We start from the raw sequence: 20043 nt of genomic DNA, 5'->3' as shown, positions 1-20043 counted from the left end.
TACAGGCTACATGGTAAATGTTCATTGAATCAGTCCAAAAGCATTGCTGCTCCGGGAAAGAAAAAAGAAAACAGACAGCATGTGTAGTGTACAAAATGTCAGCACTGATTGGAATTCTATCGCAGCATTCTCATACTTAATTGCATCCACAAATTCTCATTTTTTTTTTCTCTTTCTTTCCTGTTTATACAATGTATGTGTAATAGCTGTGCCTACAATCAGTACTGAAAAGATTGTAAGAATGCCTTTATTATGTCGTGTGTATCATCATACAGGTTTAGAGACCACAAACTTGATAATAAGCTTATAATTGTGTCCCCCCCCCCCCCCCCAAAGAAAATTACACATCTGACATCATCAAGTGCCATTTTTGATGACTTGAAATGAAACATATATTTCAAGCATCTCACGTATGAAGAAAAAAAAAATGTGGTTCATTCTTGTTATGGAATTTTCACCTCATTTCTGCCAGGAAGGAAAAGGGAAGCAGTTAGAACAAAGAAAAACTCATTGTAGCATCCATTTAGCATGTGTTTTGCAATAATTTTGTGTGAGATGCTCTTTGTCATTTCTCCCCTCTTCTTTCTCTCCATGTTTATCTTGTTCTTCTTTTCTTCTTCCTCCCCTTGGTCATCTTCGTTTTCATCTTCTTTCTCCTTCGTTTCCTCCTCCTCTTTGTCTTCTTCTTCTTCTTCTTCTTCTTCTTCTTCTTCTTCTTCTTCTTCTTCCTCTTCTTCTTTCCTGTTCCCCTCCTTTTCTTATTCCTTCTTTTTCCCCCTTACACATTTTTGTATGCCACCACATGAGGGGTCACCCACCATTCCTGATGCACTGTTGTGAAAGAACTTTGTGCTCAATAGCCCGTGGTGTGTGAAGTGCATATCCATCTTCTCATAAAGCAGTGAAACATGGCATCATCTGGCCACAAGTATTTCAAACAACAACCCTTGACTGAACTCTCATAGCTGTTTGTCTAAAGCAGCATTTGAGCCGAACATATCCAATTTGTCTCCTGAGAGAATTTTACATTTCATTTATACTTGTACAAAACTATGTACTCCAGGGATTTGACTCTTTCTGTGTATTTTCTTGTATGGTATAGGTGTAAACTGTTTTTCCCCTGTATTATTGTCATTTGTCACTGTACATGTACTTTTATTCTCCATATATTGGTCACAATTTCAGTGCTGTATTCTAAAGTATATTTATATGGCCATTCTGGTGGTATGATTGTTTGTATTCAGAAGATTGTATTTCCTAGAAGATATTTTGTACATAATAATAATTCTGTGAATAAAGAAATAGTTGATTCATTTACAGAAGGAAAAACAGCAACAAAATATTATCGTGCTTGAATTCTAAGACACCTAAAGATGACAGTGTATGAGTGTGTACATGTTGAAGAGATGGAAGTATGGAAGTTTGTTTGCATAGGGTTTGTACGATTGTTGGAAGATAAACCTAGTTAGAGCGTTGTTGGCAAGGTAAATTTGACTGTGTGTGTGTGTGTGTGTGTGTGTGTGTGTGTGTGTGTGTGTGTGTGTGTGTATGCATGTACTGTATGTACTATTGTTTGCCTGTGTGGGTGTGTGTTGACTGTATAGCATACAATACTGTATTTAATAAAATTGATTTTGAAATGACTGACATATCAATAAACAAGAAAAACAAAGCAATCCTAATCCTTAAATAGGGATTGCTTTGTTTTGGATATTCCAGCCCTTTTAAAACGCAATTTTCATCAAATAAGCTTTGAATGCCTCTTGAGTGTTAGAATTACATGCTCTTTCATATTTCATAAGAGGTTTCTCATTGAAAGGAAGATATTATTCAGAGGGGTGAAGGTTCAGGTGCGAGTTTCTTCACTTTGTCTCCCTCTACAAATTGAATTTGTTAAGATCGCAACTGCTGATCTGTAAATTAATTTACAGATCAGCAGTTGCGATCTTAATAAATTTAATTTGTAGAGGGAGACAAAGTGAAGAAACTCGCACCTGAGGTTTCTCATCATATCAAATTATCATTAAAAAAACGTTGGAAACCTGAAGCCCCCATCTCAACCATAACTGTACCATCCCTGTAAACCTTCAATACGATCTGATTTACAAAAAAAGGGAATCACCTTTAATACAGAGACGTTGTAAATTAAATGGTGTGAAGGAGCTTTCAATGTCGTATCAGTTTCTACCAGTGATCTGTTAAACAACCCGTTTTATGACTGGGCAGTGGTGGAAGATTGGCTGACTGACTTTGATGTGCAAATTAGCTGACGGGTGCCATTAGTGGTTTTTAGTCTACCATTGTGGGCAGTGCATGGAGATCAATTCTATCGGACTGCCCATGTTTCCCCCCATGCTACCTAATACGTGTACTTTGAGCTTCTCTCAACAAGAGTCTGGCGAAGTATCGTGACCCAGTCTATATTGTACCACAGGGCCCGAGGGGCTTCTGAAGAAAAACAAAACACACACACACACACACACAAATGAAGCTACAGAGGTACCGAAAAGAATATCAAAGTTAATGGTGACAATGACTTCTCAGTAATCTCTTTCTGTTACCATAGCGACAAATGAGACCAAAGCCTGTGCGTGCTAGCAATGTGTCGGCATCGAGGCAATGTTTATTTCACGTGAAATTCTTCAAGTTTGCAATCAAGAACCGACCGCTGAGCAAACGCTGCTACATTTGTTCAATCAGGGATATTTCGACATACATTGTACACATAATTTGATTCACAGCGTTGGGACACAGCATTGGGGAGAAATGAGGTGATACGATTGCAATCTGCCATAACATGAAATCAGGATTATTTGGAATGGACACATAGAAAATCAAAACACAACTACACAATAATATTCTCGCCATTTCATTGACTACAGTACATTTGATTAACATTCTGGCAAATTTATGGATCTAAAGAGCTGGCTTCTCCGCAAACACAAGTATCCTGTCACAGAAATTGATTCACTCCAATAGGCTCATTTCTAGAAGCATCTGCTGTTTTTTTAAAGATCACAGCTGATACTTGTCATATGTTTGACAGTTGGCATACATGACTCTGTGCATCATACCTGCCCATCAGTCTTGCATGAAGACTAGCTACTTCAAATAATATCAAAATTACAAAGGTACAACACATGTATATTCCACAGACAGGTAATACAGTATGTGTAGCTGGTGAGGTACAGAGGTTATACATGTATATCCGGTAATAAATTCACTACTCAGACACAGCCTCTCCTGAGACCACATGAATAAAACTTCTTGATGAAAGGAAGATGGTAGGGTAAAGGTTAACATCACAACTTGGGAGCTTAATCCTCTGTATACCACAAACCCGATGCATCCTGTACACAGCCTTATTGGAAAATTACCACATTTTAGAGACAATGAGTTAACAGAGTGGACCCTTTTCATTAAAATAATGACATCATAGTGGTAAAATAGTATGCTGATTACTGTATACGCTATATATTTCGCGGGGGTTTTATTTTCGCGAATTTCGCGAGTCGGGAGCTATTCGCGAAATTAACAACACGCGAAAATTTTACCTTCCAAAATGAATCCCTTGCCTCGATGATACGAACATTTCAGTACTAGTATACCGTGTCACAGCTTACTGAACAGACCATACTGGCTAAGCTTGTTTACGTACATATAGCACATCCACCTCTACTTACGAATACTGCAAAGAGCCAATCCATTATCGCAAGGGGACCACTTGTCAGAAATCTAGCGCGATGGACTTAACCACTTCAAACACGTTGAATTCTAACTTACTAGTTCGCAGAGTTTGGTAAGTTTTTTTTCATGCAGTGTATAACTAGTATCATTCTTATTTGCTAGTAAGTTGAAAATTCACACTGTCTTTGCCACTTCATATTTTCTCTGGTCCCCCAATCGCGAATTTAACCACTCGCGAAAATGTGTGACAGCGGCAATTCGCGAAAATTTATGTACGTGAAAATTATAGCGTATACAGTATTTGAGCTGCGTGTCGAGTGCACAAATCATGAATAACTGTGATGAGGATTGTCAAAATTAATGCACTGTATAAATTTGTAGAAGCATTTTATCAGAATAATATATGCTACAACTGTATGACAATGCATAAAATTTTCACATGCTTTTCAGTCATAGACACAGGTCTGCCAACATATTCCCACATCCAAATTAGGGAGATTCCATACAGCAATCAGGGAGATGTGTATGTGTGTTACATGCATTTCAAGGGGCAAAAAAATAATTCCCAAATCAGGGAGATTTTAATATTCTCTAATTCAAATATGGACAGATTTTGACATTTCCATGAAGACTCCTGCAGAATCAGGGAGACTTGGCAGCTCTGTAGACAGGATTACTCTGACTGAAAAGTGTATTTCAGATTTATTTTCTGGTCTTTTTTCCCCCTTTAATTTAAGAAGTGTAATCTTGCCTACAATCACAAACTCCTACTTTTAAGTGACTGACATACCAGGTACCTTGAACAATGTTTCATTCAACATAAATACTGAAGTTCACACAAGATTTGCGTACAAAAAAAAAGTATAGTAAAATACAAAGTAAACGAAGGAACATAATATTAAAACACATACTTTAACTCAACAATTTCTCAACATATATTCCAGTTAACTAAACACTCCCTGCATTGCCCTGACAATTTAACGATGAATTGGGTATAGGCCCTACGGTGGTACAAATGTACAAGTACAACAAATTCCTGGATTAATATGGCCTTGAACAATGCTCACCTACAAATAATTTGTGCATGTTCATGGAACATACAATATTCTACTTTCAATCTCCAGAAGAGAAATTGATACAACAAATGTTTCAGTGAGAAGCAGAGCATGATTCTTAGATATTGTTTCATTTTTGCTCAGTCCCTGCACTGTATGTATTGAAAATCTATGCTACAAAGTATCTACATAAAATGCACACGCGCAATGTGTTAAATCAACACAATTTGCAAAAGCTATGGGGAATGCCACTGCCTGTGAAATAGTATTGTGGTATGATGGATGCCCAGGACACAAAATGCCAATATTAAAGGTACTTTCATGTGCCGAGCATAAAAAAATAATTGTATCCCAATCTAAACAAGACGGGCAGTTTTACTCGAGGAGCGCAAACACTGCTGCTCCAATCATAACAAGTGTCTTGACATGAACAGAAGACTTATCAAAAACTTTCTAACAAGTGCTCTGATGTAGTAATATGATTAATGATTTGAAACATGCCAAACAACAACTACTACTACTGCTACCACTACAACTACTGCTAAGCCGAGGGTAGGCAATTGGTTTAGCCCATGCCATCTTGGGTCCTGATAGACGTACATTGTATGTAGCACCCCTGGACAAAAGCCTTTCGTCAATGCCCTCTCACCGTATGATGGCTAGAACAGGCAAATGAAGAGAGCCCAGCTGAGTGCGACAGCGTGAGGGCCTTCTGAGATCTGCTTCACTCATTATTATTCACGACACATATGAACCCTACTGAATAGTCATATTAACGGGTTCCGGTGGACCAATGGAATGGCGCACCCCCCCCCCCCCCCCCCCCCATCCTTCATCTCGGCGTTGTCCTGCCTGTTCACATGCATCACTGACCACCAGTGGAGGTATGTGGCATGCATTCGCTGTATGCAAATCAGGCTCAAACAGACAGACATGCAGATTGGTCGACCATTGCTCCCAAAATCGGGGAGCAAAAGTCGGTAATTCAGAGGGCTAACAAACGGATGCGAAGCAGATCTCAAAAGGCCCTCGCGCAACCCCACTCAACAGGGCTCTCTTCACCATACAGCGAGAGGGCCTTGACAAAAGGCTACACTGGACTAGTCATTCAATCATTCATTCATTCATTTTTGCTACCATACTCTGCAGTGTTGCTCATACAAGAGGATCTTTTTCAGACTGAATCAAATGATTTCTCTCAAATGCTTCCAGATATGCACATACTATGTACAAACGTACCTGTAGCCATCTAAATGCTGATTGGCAGAAGAGTTTGAGGTTTTTATTGGAGAAGAGCTACAGTGAAGAAGTAACTTTACTCTCTACCTGGGTTGAAATCATGACGTCACTGGAATACAACCAAACCGACACTGTCCTCGATGCACCAACAAGTGTACACCATCATTATTCCCAGCAATATGAATGTTTTGTCTTGCGTTTAATCCAAGCTTACTGTACATACCCAACAGTCATCAAAGCGAGAGGCAAGAATCTCAAATTTGTGGTCACTCCTCCTCCGACTATCGCTTTTAATCAACATGCCATACAAACCGATGGCACTGCGGAAGAAAATAATACCCTGATATTCTTTAAAAAAGACAACAAAACAACTACACATCACACATAAAGAATGATTGTTATCATGAGATAGACACAGTATGGAAACGGGACATTCTAACAACTCTGCACAACACAAAAAACACTCACAACGACTTTTGACATGCACATTTTGCACATTACTCAACAATCTATACAAAACTTGATTGGGGAGGAGTACCATGCAAAATAGGATTTTGTTTTATTGTATTCCCTCAAAATGTCCTTATTTCACATCTAACCAGTCCTTTACATGGTCCTGCCTCATCGTTGAGCACGGGCAAATGTTCAAAACCACCCTCTGGACTTTTCTTACCCACAGTAAGTTTTAAAATGGTCTAGCTGAGATCCAATTATTAGTAACCAATCAGAAACTGATATTCAAGTGCATGCCTATGATAAAGCTGCAATATGCAAGTCTTGGCAGCACCGTGACAACATAATAAATTGTAACCCTCAACATTAGCAGTATACAGCCTTTGACCATCACACAGCTCCATACAAATGAACCTTAATTTTCAACAACACACCAACCACAAGGCTAAACAAAATGAGTTCTTCCGAACACAAACAATTCCACACTGACTAACATGCATGAAAGTTTCTATATTAATCGAGTGAAAATGAGCAGTGTGAATATTACAGGAAAAGGAGCAATCTCCATGTTAGGTTAATCAAAGGACTGACATTTCCTTTGAGGTTGAGATTCTGAAGTAGAATCCTCTTATGGCAGGATACAACAATTCTAATGAAATCTGGGTTTCCCATCCTTACAGAGAAAATGAGGGAGACAAATTCACTTCAGCTTTACAAAAAGAGCGCAAGATGCATGCGGTCTGTTATTTCTTTCATGCCATTCTACTCCACCCACTCCTTGCGAGAGAGGACTGCTTTTGATGCAATGCAGAAAATTTTCAGCAAGTTACCTGGTTAGCCAATGAGTCATACGTACAGTAAACTACAAGCGTATGACATTATCCAGTACCTGGTATTCTCACTGCATGTAATACAAGGAAAAAGGTTATTAAATATAAGCCAGTGTTCTTGTTTAGTCAATGTTACTATGTTTTTCTGCGACACATGTATATATTAAAGTGAGGGAATGATGGGACCTTGTTCTCTCTTGCATATCAAACTCGAAAACATGAAATGATGACATCCACACACACACTAAAAAAAAAACGACAACCACAACTGATTGTTTGCCGACATACATGCCTCCCGAAGAACGTGACTTATAGAAGAGCTGACACATGTATAATCAATACTGCAGAATACTGGAAATATCTATGGCAAGTACTAAACTTGGCATTCACCATACATTTACAGTTACACCAGTAGCTATATTCAAGGAGCCTAAATCCCCCCCCCCCCTCCCCTTGCGTATGTTTATTCAGCACTCTTTAATTAAAATTTTACATGATTGAGGTGTTGGTAGAAACTTCTGAAAAAGTGATGAAAAACTTTGATAAATTACATGCCTGCCTTGTCATTTTATTCTTGTCTTGTTTTATTCTCGTCATGTTTTCACGACGTCACGATTGCATTAACAAATCTTAAAAAGCTGAAGGGATACACATCCCATTTTTCATTATACCATGGTAAGTGACTTAAAGACATACCGATGCTTGCCGACTATGAGAGTAGAGGAAAGCCCCACTTTTATCCCACCTGGAATTCAATACTGCCGCTGAACATTGCCCAACAGGGTAGACAAAAATGTCTCGTGTTTACCTTGCTACTATTTCCTTGGTAGTACTTTTGGAGTCTAAAAGTTGCCTTGTAAAACAAAAAGGTGTATATACATCTTATACATGATTGAAATAACCAACTATCAACTGTTGTCAAGTGACTTATTACATGAATCATCCCTTTTTTTTAGACATGAGGGGCTAGCCTTTGCTCAAGACACAGTTGTATGATACTTCTTGCTTGCATGAGTTACAGGCTGTTGTAACTAAAAGTCTAGTTCCACTGGCCTGGTCTCTACTGTAGATCTTCCATGTTTAACATGCAAAAGCATTTTATTTGCATGTCAAAAGTCTGTAGAGTAGTGGATATTCCGGCATGAACAAATACTACTCAATGACTTCTCGGAAGAGTTTAATCAAATATCTAAATATGATTACATCATACCATCAACTCTCCGCAAATCAAGAAAACAAAATCAACAAGAGGAAACATCTTCATTATGGAAAAGAGAAACTAGCATAATTTCACAATACATGTAGATGATTTTTCATTTTGCAATTCTAAGAAATATGCATATAAATTATATCTTTGTATAATAACATTTCTAATTCGCTAGCGCGGCGGCACAGACTACTATGACTCTTGCAATCTGGCCGTTCCCAAGAAGAATTGTAGAAATCTGTCAATGATGAAAGCAGCTGCCATGTCGCCCACCAAAACTTGAAACACAAGAAATCGGAACTGTTTGAGAGATAGAAATATAGAGATAGATAGAGAAAGAAAGAAAAAAATTACTCCATGATATAAAAGTGGAATAATATCAGAGGTTATATACTCACTGCCTATAGAGGGCGAACTACGTAAAAATTGTCTCTGCTCACAAGGATTGGAGTGCCCTCCTCAGTAATGACAAACTTCACTCTGCATGTGTATGCACTGTGCACTCACAAAACTCTATTGTACAACACATACTTGAACTTTTGAACTTTAAGCTGCACAGCTAGCTGCATGTGCACAGAGAGTAATCGGTAATCTGCCACAGGATGACAGGCGGTGCAGTCATTTTGCTATTTTCGCGACATGAGACTTTCGCGGATTGTCACTGGCATTCAATGCATCGTTTAGAATTGTGCGCATTTTGCTTTCGCAATCTTGCCTCCTCGCAAAATTTGCAAAAGTTTCATGCACGCGAAATCTTCTGCAAAATGAAATTCAGCATTTATACCATGAAAATAAGAATTTTCCAGAATAGACAATTTTCCTATTCAAATATCAATGAGTAGGACCTGAGGGATCATCTCTCCAAATTTGGTGCTTTTATCCACCGTGTAACGGTAATCTCAAAATTTGACATTAAGCAAACTGACTATAGACTGTCATACTTCTGGCAAAAATTTTGGCCAATATCTCACAATTTTGTTGGTACTCAAATGAAATTGCGTTATTACAGCGTTATTTCACACATTTCTTAGGCATATGTGTACATTTTAGAGCAAAAAATTGACAGTTCTGCAGGCATATGTGAACTGTTTTGCACTTTAAACAAGAGTTATGAATACTCCTTCCCGTGAACGCCGTGTACCTAATGAGGTAACCACTACTGTACAATACTTACATCAGTTGTAAACTCGACTATCTCGAACTGGTCGGAGATGTCTGGCACGACGCCGGAGACGAGGGCGAACACGGCCATGGTGGAGAAGAAGAGACTGTAGAGGAGGGGCTTGTTGTCCCTCAGGGACTCCATGAATGGGTGGCCCTGTAGTGAAAACAAACAAACAAAAAAGCTACACATTAAAGGAGAAGTTCACCTTTATAGACATTTGGGTTGAGTGAATGCAGCAATGTTAGTAGAACACATCAGTGAGAGTTTGAGGAAAATCGGACAATCCGTTCAAAAATTATGAATTTTTGAAGTTTCTGCTCACTCGAGGCTGGATGAGAAGACTACTATAGCTTGTGATGTCACATGTGTACAACGATATAAAGACAGAATGAAGAAAATTCAACATATTTTCACTTTTCTCGCATAACAAAAGAACACTTGACTTCTCTCTTTCAGAAGGCAGGGGGGAATAATATTACCCTTAACATATGTCAGTAACTAGTCGAAGAAATGTGCACTTTATCAAAAAAGTGAAGTTTTGTGAAATTCTCTTTTTATTTTCTTTATATCGTTGTACGCATATGACATCATACACTGTAGTAGTCTTCTCATCCAGCAGTGACTGCCCAGATACTTTGAAAATTCATAACTTTTGGACGGATTGTCCGATTTTCCCCAAACTTTCACTTATGTCTTCTTCTTCTTCTTCCAGTCTGGTACAGTCCGCCTCTGGCGTATTATCGTACCTTGTGCTTGTCAAGTGCTGGGTGTACAGTGTGCAGGTAAAAATCCTCTGCAAAAATTTCTATGTGCAGCTAAAAAACAAGATGAGAGCTCATCGGAGCTTTACAAGTGTGTTCTACTTATATTGTTGCATTCACTCAATCCACATGTATATGAAGGTGGACTTGTCCTTTAACAACTAGAGAAGCACTCTGAAAGCAGAGACCTCTGCCAAGCAGCTAATTCCCACCACTGATTTTGTTCTCCAAACAAGATCAGTGATTTCCACTCATACAATAAGTGTGCATGCTGAAAATCGCCCAATTTCCCAATATGTATAGAAGCATTTTGTTACCTCATCAACTTCCAGCTGCACGGCGCCTCGCCCGTGCAAAGCACACACTTTAGTGCGCATATGCAAACCTCACAAATTGCGCAGCTTGAACTCCCATGTTCATTGACCCTACCTGCCAAAATATCGAAAATCCTTCATAAAATCTATAAAAATTCTCGAATCACTAACAAAATCTAATCATCTGTTCCTTGTGTCATTCTTAAGCTTTCCAGTAAGTTTCATTCACATCTGTTCACAACTTTTTGAGTTATTTTGCACACAAACAAACAAACAAACAAACAAACAAACAAACAAACAAACAAACAAATATACAAAAGTCAGCAAAAACATAACCTCCTTGGTGGAAGTACAATTAAAACAAAGCAATTCAGAGTAATTGTCACCACTAGCTTCATGCACAATCTTGTTTACACCCCAAAGGGAGGCAATATGCTTCAGAACAAACTGGGCAGTGATGCATGTAAAGGGAAAATCTGGATGCAAAGTCAAAGAAGAAAAAAAAAATGGAGTTGAAATGGGCCTGAGCTTTCGATCCTAGCAGAATCTTCGTCAGAGGCAAAATGACAAACGGGCAGGGAAAGCAATCACATATAAGGACTACACACAACAAGCACACACAGGGGAGGGCTAGGGACACAGAACAAAGAAAAAACAAAAGGGACGGATTAGAAATCACAGACAGGGAGCCCAACAAGAAAGGGAAGGGGATTAAATCAAGAGGTTGGACAAACAAAAGGCAGAGGTGGGTCAGTGATGATCCAAAAGATCAAAGGGGGCAACCTGTGAAGGATAAGGATGAATAGGGAGGCAACATCAAACAAGATAAAGAATAACAGAGGGAAAAAGAATAGGAAAAAAGTGAAATAGCAACAGCAAAAGAAAATAAATTGGCAAAAAAAAAAAATCACATGTGAAAGCGTCACTGGATGATGAAGATTGCAGATGTCAAGTACGAACCACTTTTTGTGCAATTGAGCCCTCTGTGATATATATATCTTAACTCTCATGAATAAAAATGTCATCTGATATCATCTCGTGATAGCAAAGTTTGTTCTGCCTATTTCTCCTCTGCCTCTCATGTGTCTGCTTCACTTGGCAAGTTCTGACAGACAAGAAGCACACACAGCAGACAAAATGTCTCCTTACCTTGTAATTTACAGCAAAGGTGCTAATCTGCAACATCATGGACAAAATATAGACTGTGCTGTTGACCAAGTTTGGCTCAAAGTCCTTCTCTAGGTCAGCAAACTTCTCCTCCCTGCATGGAAAAAAACAAAAACAACAAGGAAAAGTAGAAATTACGCGGTGCGTAACATATGTCCCCGCCGGAAGTAGCATTTTGTAACAAAATGTGCAATATAGGTAAAAAATCAAGGTCAAAGGTCAAAGAAGTCAAAGGTCAAAATTCTGTGTAGAAGTTTTGAAGCCCTCACCTAGTGCCATCACATAAAGCAAATGGAATCGAAATTGGGTTAGAAATGGCGAAGGAGTAGCATTTTGTAGCCAATGTACAATATAGGTCAAAAATCAAGGTCAAAGGTCAAAGAAGACAAAGGTCAAAATTCTGTGTAGAAGTTTTGAAGCCCTCACCTAGTGCTATCACATAAAGCAAACGGAATCGAAATCGGGTTAGAAATGGCGAAGGAGTAGCATTCTGTAGCAAAATGCACAATATAGGTCAAAAATCAAGGTCAAAGGTCAAAGAAGTCAAAGGTCAAAATTCTGTGTAGAAGTTTTGAAGCCCTCAACTAGTGCCATCATATAAAGCAAACGGAATCGAAATCGGGTTAAAAATGGCGAAGGAGTAGCATTTCGTAGCAAAATGTACAATATAGGTCAAAAATCAAGGTCAAAGGTCAAAGAAGTCAAAGGTCAAAATTCTGTGTAGAAGTTTTGAAGCCCTCACCTAGTGCCATCACATAAAGCAAACGGAATCGAAATCGGGTTAGAAATGGCGAAGGAGTAGCATTTTGTAGCAAAATGTACAATATAGGTCAAAAAATCAAGGTCAAAGGTCAAAGAAGTCAAAGGTCAAAATTCTGTGTAGAAGTTTTGAAGCCCTCACCTAGTGCCATCACATAAAGCAAACGGAATCGAAATCGGGTTAGAAATGGCGAAGGAGTAGCATTTTGTAGCAAAATGTACAATATAGGTCAAAGGTCAAGGTCAAAGGTCACGACTGAAATTCTGTGTAGAAGTTTCAAAGCTCCCATGTAGTGCTATCATATAAAGCAAACAGAATCAAAATTGGCTCATAAATGACAGAGAAGTAGCAAATTGAAGATTTTGATCACACACGGACGCACACACGGACACACGGACACACGGACGGACAGACGGACGGACGGACACACGGACACACACACGTACGGAGCCCGTTTCATAGTCCCCTGCTCGAACTCGTTCGGCGGGGACAAAAAACAAAAACAAAAAACAAATGTGAATATATAAGTGGAAAAAAAAAAGCAAAATACAAACCAACAAACACACAGAGGGCGACAGACTGATCCCAATATTGTAAATTCATCACTTTATAAGACACACAAAACATGAGTCCAATGTTTCATGGCTGTGACAGTCACTGTAAAATGTGAAATATTTGGCTTCGTCGAGGTTTCTTCGAAGGTGACCAATTCCAAACATTTGAGCAACCACTTTGCAAATCTTCTGTCCTTGTCCCCATAAAAATTCACTACTGATGCCTTCAAAGCTTTTCTCCTCCTCAAGCTGTGTTTAGTTACATGAAATTACTTGATGGGAGCATTTTGTAAAAAGCTGATATATTTGTCTATCCTTTTAGGAAAAGCTACAGATACCCAATACATTACACTAAACTTGCAAACATAAACTATGCATCCTCGCACACATATTGCTGTGTATGCATCTTTGTCACCAGCGATTTCTTCCTTCAACAAATACAGAGCTGGAAGCATCTACATGGGAGGAATCATTCTCATGACTTCTTACAAAAGAATATTTTATGATAATTTGAGAGCAGAGGCATATTGTACAAGTGGAAATTTTCATGCGAGTAATTTTTTTTTTTGCACTTTTGGCCAAGTATTAAAGATGAATGTCACGTTTTAACTTTCGAGGATGAACACGACAATTGCGTGAGCACTTCAAACAGTTTACCGATGCCGTGACAGTTATGAGTTTTGGTAGCACATACGGTCACCAGTTAAGGGTAACTGGTATGCATTACGACTGCAAATTTACTCGTGCTACAGGACTAGCGAATGTGAAGAAAATAACAAACAAGGAAAAGTAGAAATTACGCAGTGCATAATATATGTCCCCGCCGGAAGTAGCATTTTGTAGCAAAATGTACAATAAAGGTCAAAACTCAAGGTCAAAGGTTAAAGAAGTCAAGGGTCAAAATTCTGTGTAGAAGTTTTGAAGCCCTCACCTAGTGCCATCACATAAAGCAAACGGAATCGAAATTGGGTTAGAAATGGCGAAGGAGTAGCATTTTGTAGCCAATGTACAATATATGTCAAAAATCAAGGTCAAAGGTCAAAAAAGTCAAAGGTCAAAATTCTGTGTTGAAGTTTTGAAGCCCTCACCTAGTGCCATCACATAAAGCTAACGGAATCGAAATCGGGTTAGAAATGGCGAAGGAGTAGCATTTTGTAGCCAATGTACAATGTAGGTCAAAAATCAAGGTCAAAGGTCAAAGAAGTCAAAGGTCAAAATTCTGTATACAAATTTTGAAGCCCTCACCTAGTGCCATCACATAAAGCAAACGGAATCGAAATCGGGTTAGAAATGGCGAAGGAGTAGCATTTTGTAGCAAAATGTACAATATAGGTCAAAAATCAAGGTCAAAGGTCAAAATTCTGTGTAGAAGTTTTAAAGCCCTCATCTAGTGCCATCATATAAAGCAAACGGAATCGAAATCGGGTTAGAAATGGCGAAGGAGTAGCATTTTGTAGCAAAATGTACAATATATGTCAAAGGTCAAGGTCAAAGGTCACAACTGAAATTCTGTGTAGAAGTTTCAAAGCTCCCATGTAGTGCTATCATATAAAGCAAACAGAATCAAAATTGGCTAATAAATGACAGAGAAGAAGCAAATTGAAGATTTTGATCACACACGGATGCACAGACAGACAGACGGACGGACGGACAGACAGACGGACGCACGGACACACACACGTACGGAGCCCGTTTCATAGTCCCCAGCTCAAACTCGTGCGGCGGGGACAATAACATAGCAACTAAACCCCAACAATAAACCTATCTTGAAATCACAGATACAAAATTACATTTCACATAACAAGCAAAAATGTGTGCACTTTTACACACACTCTCTTAGTGCTAGCTTTATCGCTTTGCAAAATGCGAGAAAATTTTCCTCACAGGTGGGGAAAGCGGACTTTGCTTGGACACTGACCTCTTGGGAGACCTGGCCTTGGCCTCCTGGACAAGGTACATGAGGCAGAAGAAGTGGACGGCGAACTGAGACATGACCGTCACAACCGTGTACACGTTGAATATGTTCGGCAGGGGCCGACTCCTAGATAGCACCTTCAGAGGCTGGTGTGGGGATGGAAGTGACAGAGGCAATAGAGATAGACAACAATCATCCACAAGTCGTATTCAAGAAAGTTAATGTGCACTGCAATAAAAGCCATCGGCAATTCATTCCCAAGACACAGCCTGACATTCTGCACAAGAAAATCATGGCATTGCTGTAATCTGAGCTACCCACACCTATTCCATACAAAAAGAAATGATTGTATCAGGGAGGTGCTAGAGAAGGAGAGACAACTACTGCTCTCCTTTGAAGTCATGCGCGGCACCGCCAAGAAGTTATGCGTTCAACTACAGGTGTTACCCATGTGCTTTGACAAAAGAGAGCATCAATAATCGGGTCTAGCGCTCTCACATCTAGAAATACTTGCCCCTACTGCAATTCGCTCTCTCTTTCAATGTGATGGCAACAATGAATTTGTGTACCTTGAATTGGAGCAGCGAATCAAAATGCAGTGTCAAACTGACAATTTTAACAGCAAATAGTTTAAAAGCACGCTGGAACACGCTTCAGCGGAGTACTTTATTTGAAAGATCAAAATATCCCAGATTAAAAGATAGAAAACTAACATGCGGAAATGTGCGCATTACAGAAAAATATTAGATTTTAAGAGGGCCTAATATTCATTTCATTTCGATTTGCGCATTACAAAGAAACTAGAAATACATGTTTATAATATTGAATTCTTTCCTAAACTATTCTAAATCAATTCGAGTATTTCATTTAAAATCTTACGGTGAAATAAAGCTGGTAATTCAATGAAAGGTGAAATGCATTCTTCGTCTCCGAACTTCGTCTTGCAACTAGAGCGGTGCCGAGCATGACTTAAAAGCGTAGTGGAATGCTAGACATCCCATTGTAACGCCTTGAACCCAATCATGTGTTTGCATGAATTATGAAGGAGTTGCCACTCCATCTCTGTAACACCTCCCTGATTGTATCTTCCTTCACACTACTGTGTGCAAGAAGAGAATAAAGGAAAACACAACTCACCTTCAGCTCTCGTAGAGAGAGAGAGAGAGAGGAAAAAATCACTCACACACACACACACACACACATGTACATACACTCACGTATTTACAGAAACATATAAACACACAAATGTAAATCAAATTCACTTAATGACACACAGAAACACAAAAACATACACATTTGTAAATTGAATACACTCAATCATACATAAACACGTACACACTTGTAAATCAAACACACTCAATGAATCATACACAGAAACTCATACACACACAAACACATTGTAAATACATTCAATCCTATAGAGAAAGATACAAACACACACATGCAAATACACTCAAATATACATTGAAACATATAAACACACACGTACACACATTAAACACATCCAGAAACACACACATACTTTGCTCTAAAGAGAAACAATAATTTGGAGAAGATTTCACTGGATGTTGCAATTTGCCCAAAACTCTCATCAGTACTGGACATTAAAGGTGCATAGTCCCGGTAGTGTAGAGGGCGCTGTTGATGATACTGCCGATCACCATTAGCATTGGTACGAAGATACACCAGGACCATGCACCTTTAACTGATGTCATGGCATGAACTAACCTTTGACCTTGAAATAAATAGAAAGCAGCCAGCCAATAGGAGACCCTGTAGTGTGGCCTGGGCGTCGCTGAACTTGACCCCGTCCAGGTACAGCACACTCTGGCTGTAGGCCAGGATGAGAGCGTTGAGGGCCAGGATCTTGAACATCTGGAGAGTGGTGACCAGCGTGCAGCGGCCCTGCTTGATGATGTGACACACTGCAGCGAAGAGTGAAGGCAGTGCACACATAGGTCACGTTTCATAAAGATATCTAGAGCCATTTCTGATATACAGTGAAAACAAATGAAATCTTTAGGATTTCCTCTTAAACTTTGAACTTTGACCCCATGGCCCAAAACTTGCCCCAGAAAATCTGGTAATGTATATATGCACTAAGTTTTTTGAAATAAACCCCAAACAAACCTTGAGGCATTGCATAGATATGGGTGAAATCATTAAATATCAATAATTTGACCTTAACCTCTGACCTTCAGCATGTGCAACCAAAAGCTGACACAACTTCGTTCTCTCACAGATACATATACCAAGTTTCATTTGGATACCTCTAACAGTTGAGTTATGCTGTCCACAAAATTGATTATGGATGGACGGACAGACAGACAACCTGAAAACATTATGCCTCTGTGGCATAAAAAAAAAAAAAAAGAAAAGAAATACAGAGAAAGAACATACAGGTCAGAAAAGGGTCATGGGTGGAAAATCAAAAAATGAATTAAAAGAAATTTGTCCTCCAACACATACCACATTGCACTGATGAGAGCTTTGAGGTGAATGGCGAGGCTATACTGGCATCACCCAGCTTCACAACCTGGGGCTGGTCTTGCTCTTCAATATCCTTCAGAAGGGCATTAATCTTTTTCTGTCAAGGGATCAGACAACACAAATATCAGTGTAACTAAAATATCCTGGGGTTGCGAATTCTCCAGACAAAAATACAGTCACAAACAAACAAATAGACACCAAATGTATGGGTGTGCACATATGAATATACTGTACATACACTTGTATTTGCTCTGAAGGGGAAATGATAAGTTAACAAATTGGGAAAATTACACCAATAGTTCATACACTGCATGAACGAAAGAAAAAATAAGAATGAAATATTTAGCTGGTAAAAACATTTTCTTATTTGAGATGAAGAAGTACAAGATATGTTGATAACCTGCCAGCTGGCAGCTCTGTAAAGTACATAACTGACCTTGATCAAATATTTCTGTGCACTGATTGGCAGTTGCACCACGTCCATGTGAAAAATCATAATCCCTTTGTTTCCTCATGGGATATATTTTTTTTTTTTCAAATCTCTCAACTTACCATCCAACTTTCATCTCACAAATACTTGTATGCACACTGTGACTTTTTGCAGAAAGAACAACCTCTGGAAATAATCTCCTGGGGACGATGGACTGGCCTACTCACTGAGGTAGCTTAAGTTTTCTTGGATGCTAAATCTTAACTAAATTTATTTGTTTGTTACATCCCCCCCCCCACATCTTTCTTTTGCCGGAGAAAGTTGAAGTTTCAAATATTTTCCCATAAGGAAAAAAATGAGAAGACAAGAAGGGCCTCTGAGAATAACAGTGTTTAGCTACTGACAGAGCTACCCTACTGAAACAAAACAAACAAATAAATAAATGAATAAGAGAAAGTTCTGAGAATGGAAGATCAGGCTGTGACTTACCCTCGTTAGGTCCTCTCCCTTGGCTATAGCCCTCTGACGTGCTGCCTTGCCTCCACCTGCCCCATGCCTTCCCCCATGTGATGGGCCCGGAAGGGCCTTTTCAGGGGCTGCTGAATTCTTGGCCTGCTTGCCATCCGCCACCCCGTCTCCCATCTGTGTTGCAGAGTGTATAACGCAAGAATGTTACCATTTTATGGGTATTATTGACACATGCGCATATGACAAACAACCAGCTCTCCTTCCTTACAATGAGGGAACTATCTAAGTAATATGAGATCAGCAACCAGCAGCTTGATGCATCCTGCACATGTGGCGCAATTGACAGAGACCCAAGCTACACAAGTGCATCGAGCCAAGAAACTACCATCTTAGCAACAATGACAACTAAAATGACAAAACAAAAGCCAATCTTTGTATTTTTTTTTTCATTCCATTTTACCCATTTTTTCCTTTCTCACAGATTCACATCTGAGCATCAGAACTGAAAACAAAATGTTTCTAGCAACAAAAAAAATGTACAGTCTGCTATTCTGTAAGCATATTTGGAGTTGAATTACACACCTAAACAGACAAACAAACAAGAAAGAGAGGACAGAAAATGTAATGGAATCGTTATTGGTCAAAAGTAAAATGCATGCCAAAGCAGGCAGAATTTTTCAAAGACTCCACATGATATGATACAAATATTGCCTTTTTAAGGGAGTATTCCAACACTTGCTGCCCTTATGGGAGTCATATGTTAAAAAAAATATATATATTTTTCCTAGGCAGGCAGTGCTGAGGAAAAATATTGCCTCAAGGCGAAATCATAACTCTCATGGGACTGTCAAGTCAATATATTCATCATCTTCAAAGTTCTACTCCTCACCTACAAGATTGTCCACAACTTAGCACCATCCTATCTTCATCATCTGGTTTCCCTCCGGACTATATCTACTTCCTCAACAACCAGACGCCTTCGTTCTCACTCCACTGCACACCTTCAACTCACATCGGCACCGCGCACCCGTACCCGTTATGGCAACCGCGCCTTCAGTGTTATTGCACCTACACTATGGAACAACTTGCCCATCCACGTCCGTGAAGCTCCAACAGTAGACTCCTTCAAATCATTACTCAAAACTCATCTGTTCTCTCATGCCATGTAATTTGTATTGATTTGTTAAATGCAGTCTGTATATATGTTAAGTTCGTTCTTTAAGTTATAACTTACAATGTTCATCTTATGTATTTTGTATCTTGTATTGCGTTTCATCGTATCACAATTTGTATATATTCCATAATTGAATCTATTTTTCCAATTTTTTTCTGCAGCGCTTAGAAACGTTGTAATAAGCGCTTTATAAATGATATTTATTATTATATTATTATTATATAACAGAACAGACAAGGGAATATATATCATATTGTATGGTCTCAATAAATACACATCATTTCATTGTAGTCTCGTCTGGAGCCAGTCAAATTATGGAATTATATTGCCTGATGTTACATCACTGCATGCAATATGACAACTTTGATGCTCTT

General features: G+C 39.0%; 1 protein-coding gene across 1 annotated transcript in view; it reads right to left on the bottom strand.

Moving 5' to 3' along the window:
- Window positions 1–8663: 8663 nt before the first annotated feature.
- The window catches only part of LOC139719807 (endoplasmic reticulum transmembrane helix translocase-like), a 32250-nt gene continuing 20870 nt past the window's right edge, over window positions 8664–20043 (bottom strand). Inside the window, exons 21-28 of the mRNA XM_071631192.1 lie at window positions 18513–18669; window positions 17955–17959; window positions 17577–17694; window positions 16836–17032; window positions 15111–15253; window positions 11861–11972; window positions 9646–9789; window positions 8664–8771 (exon numbers count right to left, since the gene is read on the bottom strand). Of these exons, the coding sequence (XP_071487293.1) occupies window positions 8664–8771; window positions 9646–9789; window positions 11861–11972; window positions 15111–15253; window positions 16836–17032; window positions 17577–17694; window positions 17955–17959; window positions 18513–18669 (984 nt within the window). The remainder of the gene's footprint in view (window positions 8772–9645; window positions 9790–11860; window positions 11973–15110; window positions 15254–16835; window positions 17033–17576; window positions 17695–17954; window positions 17960–18512; window positions 18670–20043) is intronic.

This window comes from Diadema antillarum, unplaced genomic scaffold, assembly GCF_040938485.1.
Source record: "Diadema antillarum isolate AM-2024a unplaced genomic scaffold, OU_Dant_1.0 scf00000115, whole genome shotgun sequence".
NCBI lineage: Eukaryota > Metazoa > Echinodermata > Echinoidea > Diadematoida > Diadematidae > Diadema > Diadema antillarum.
This window is presented reverse-complemented; position numbering and strand designations above follow the sequence as displayed.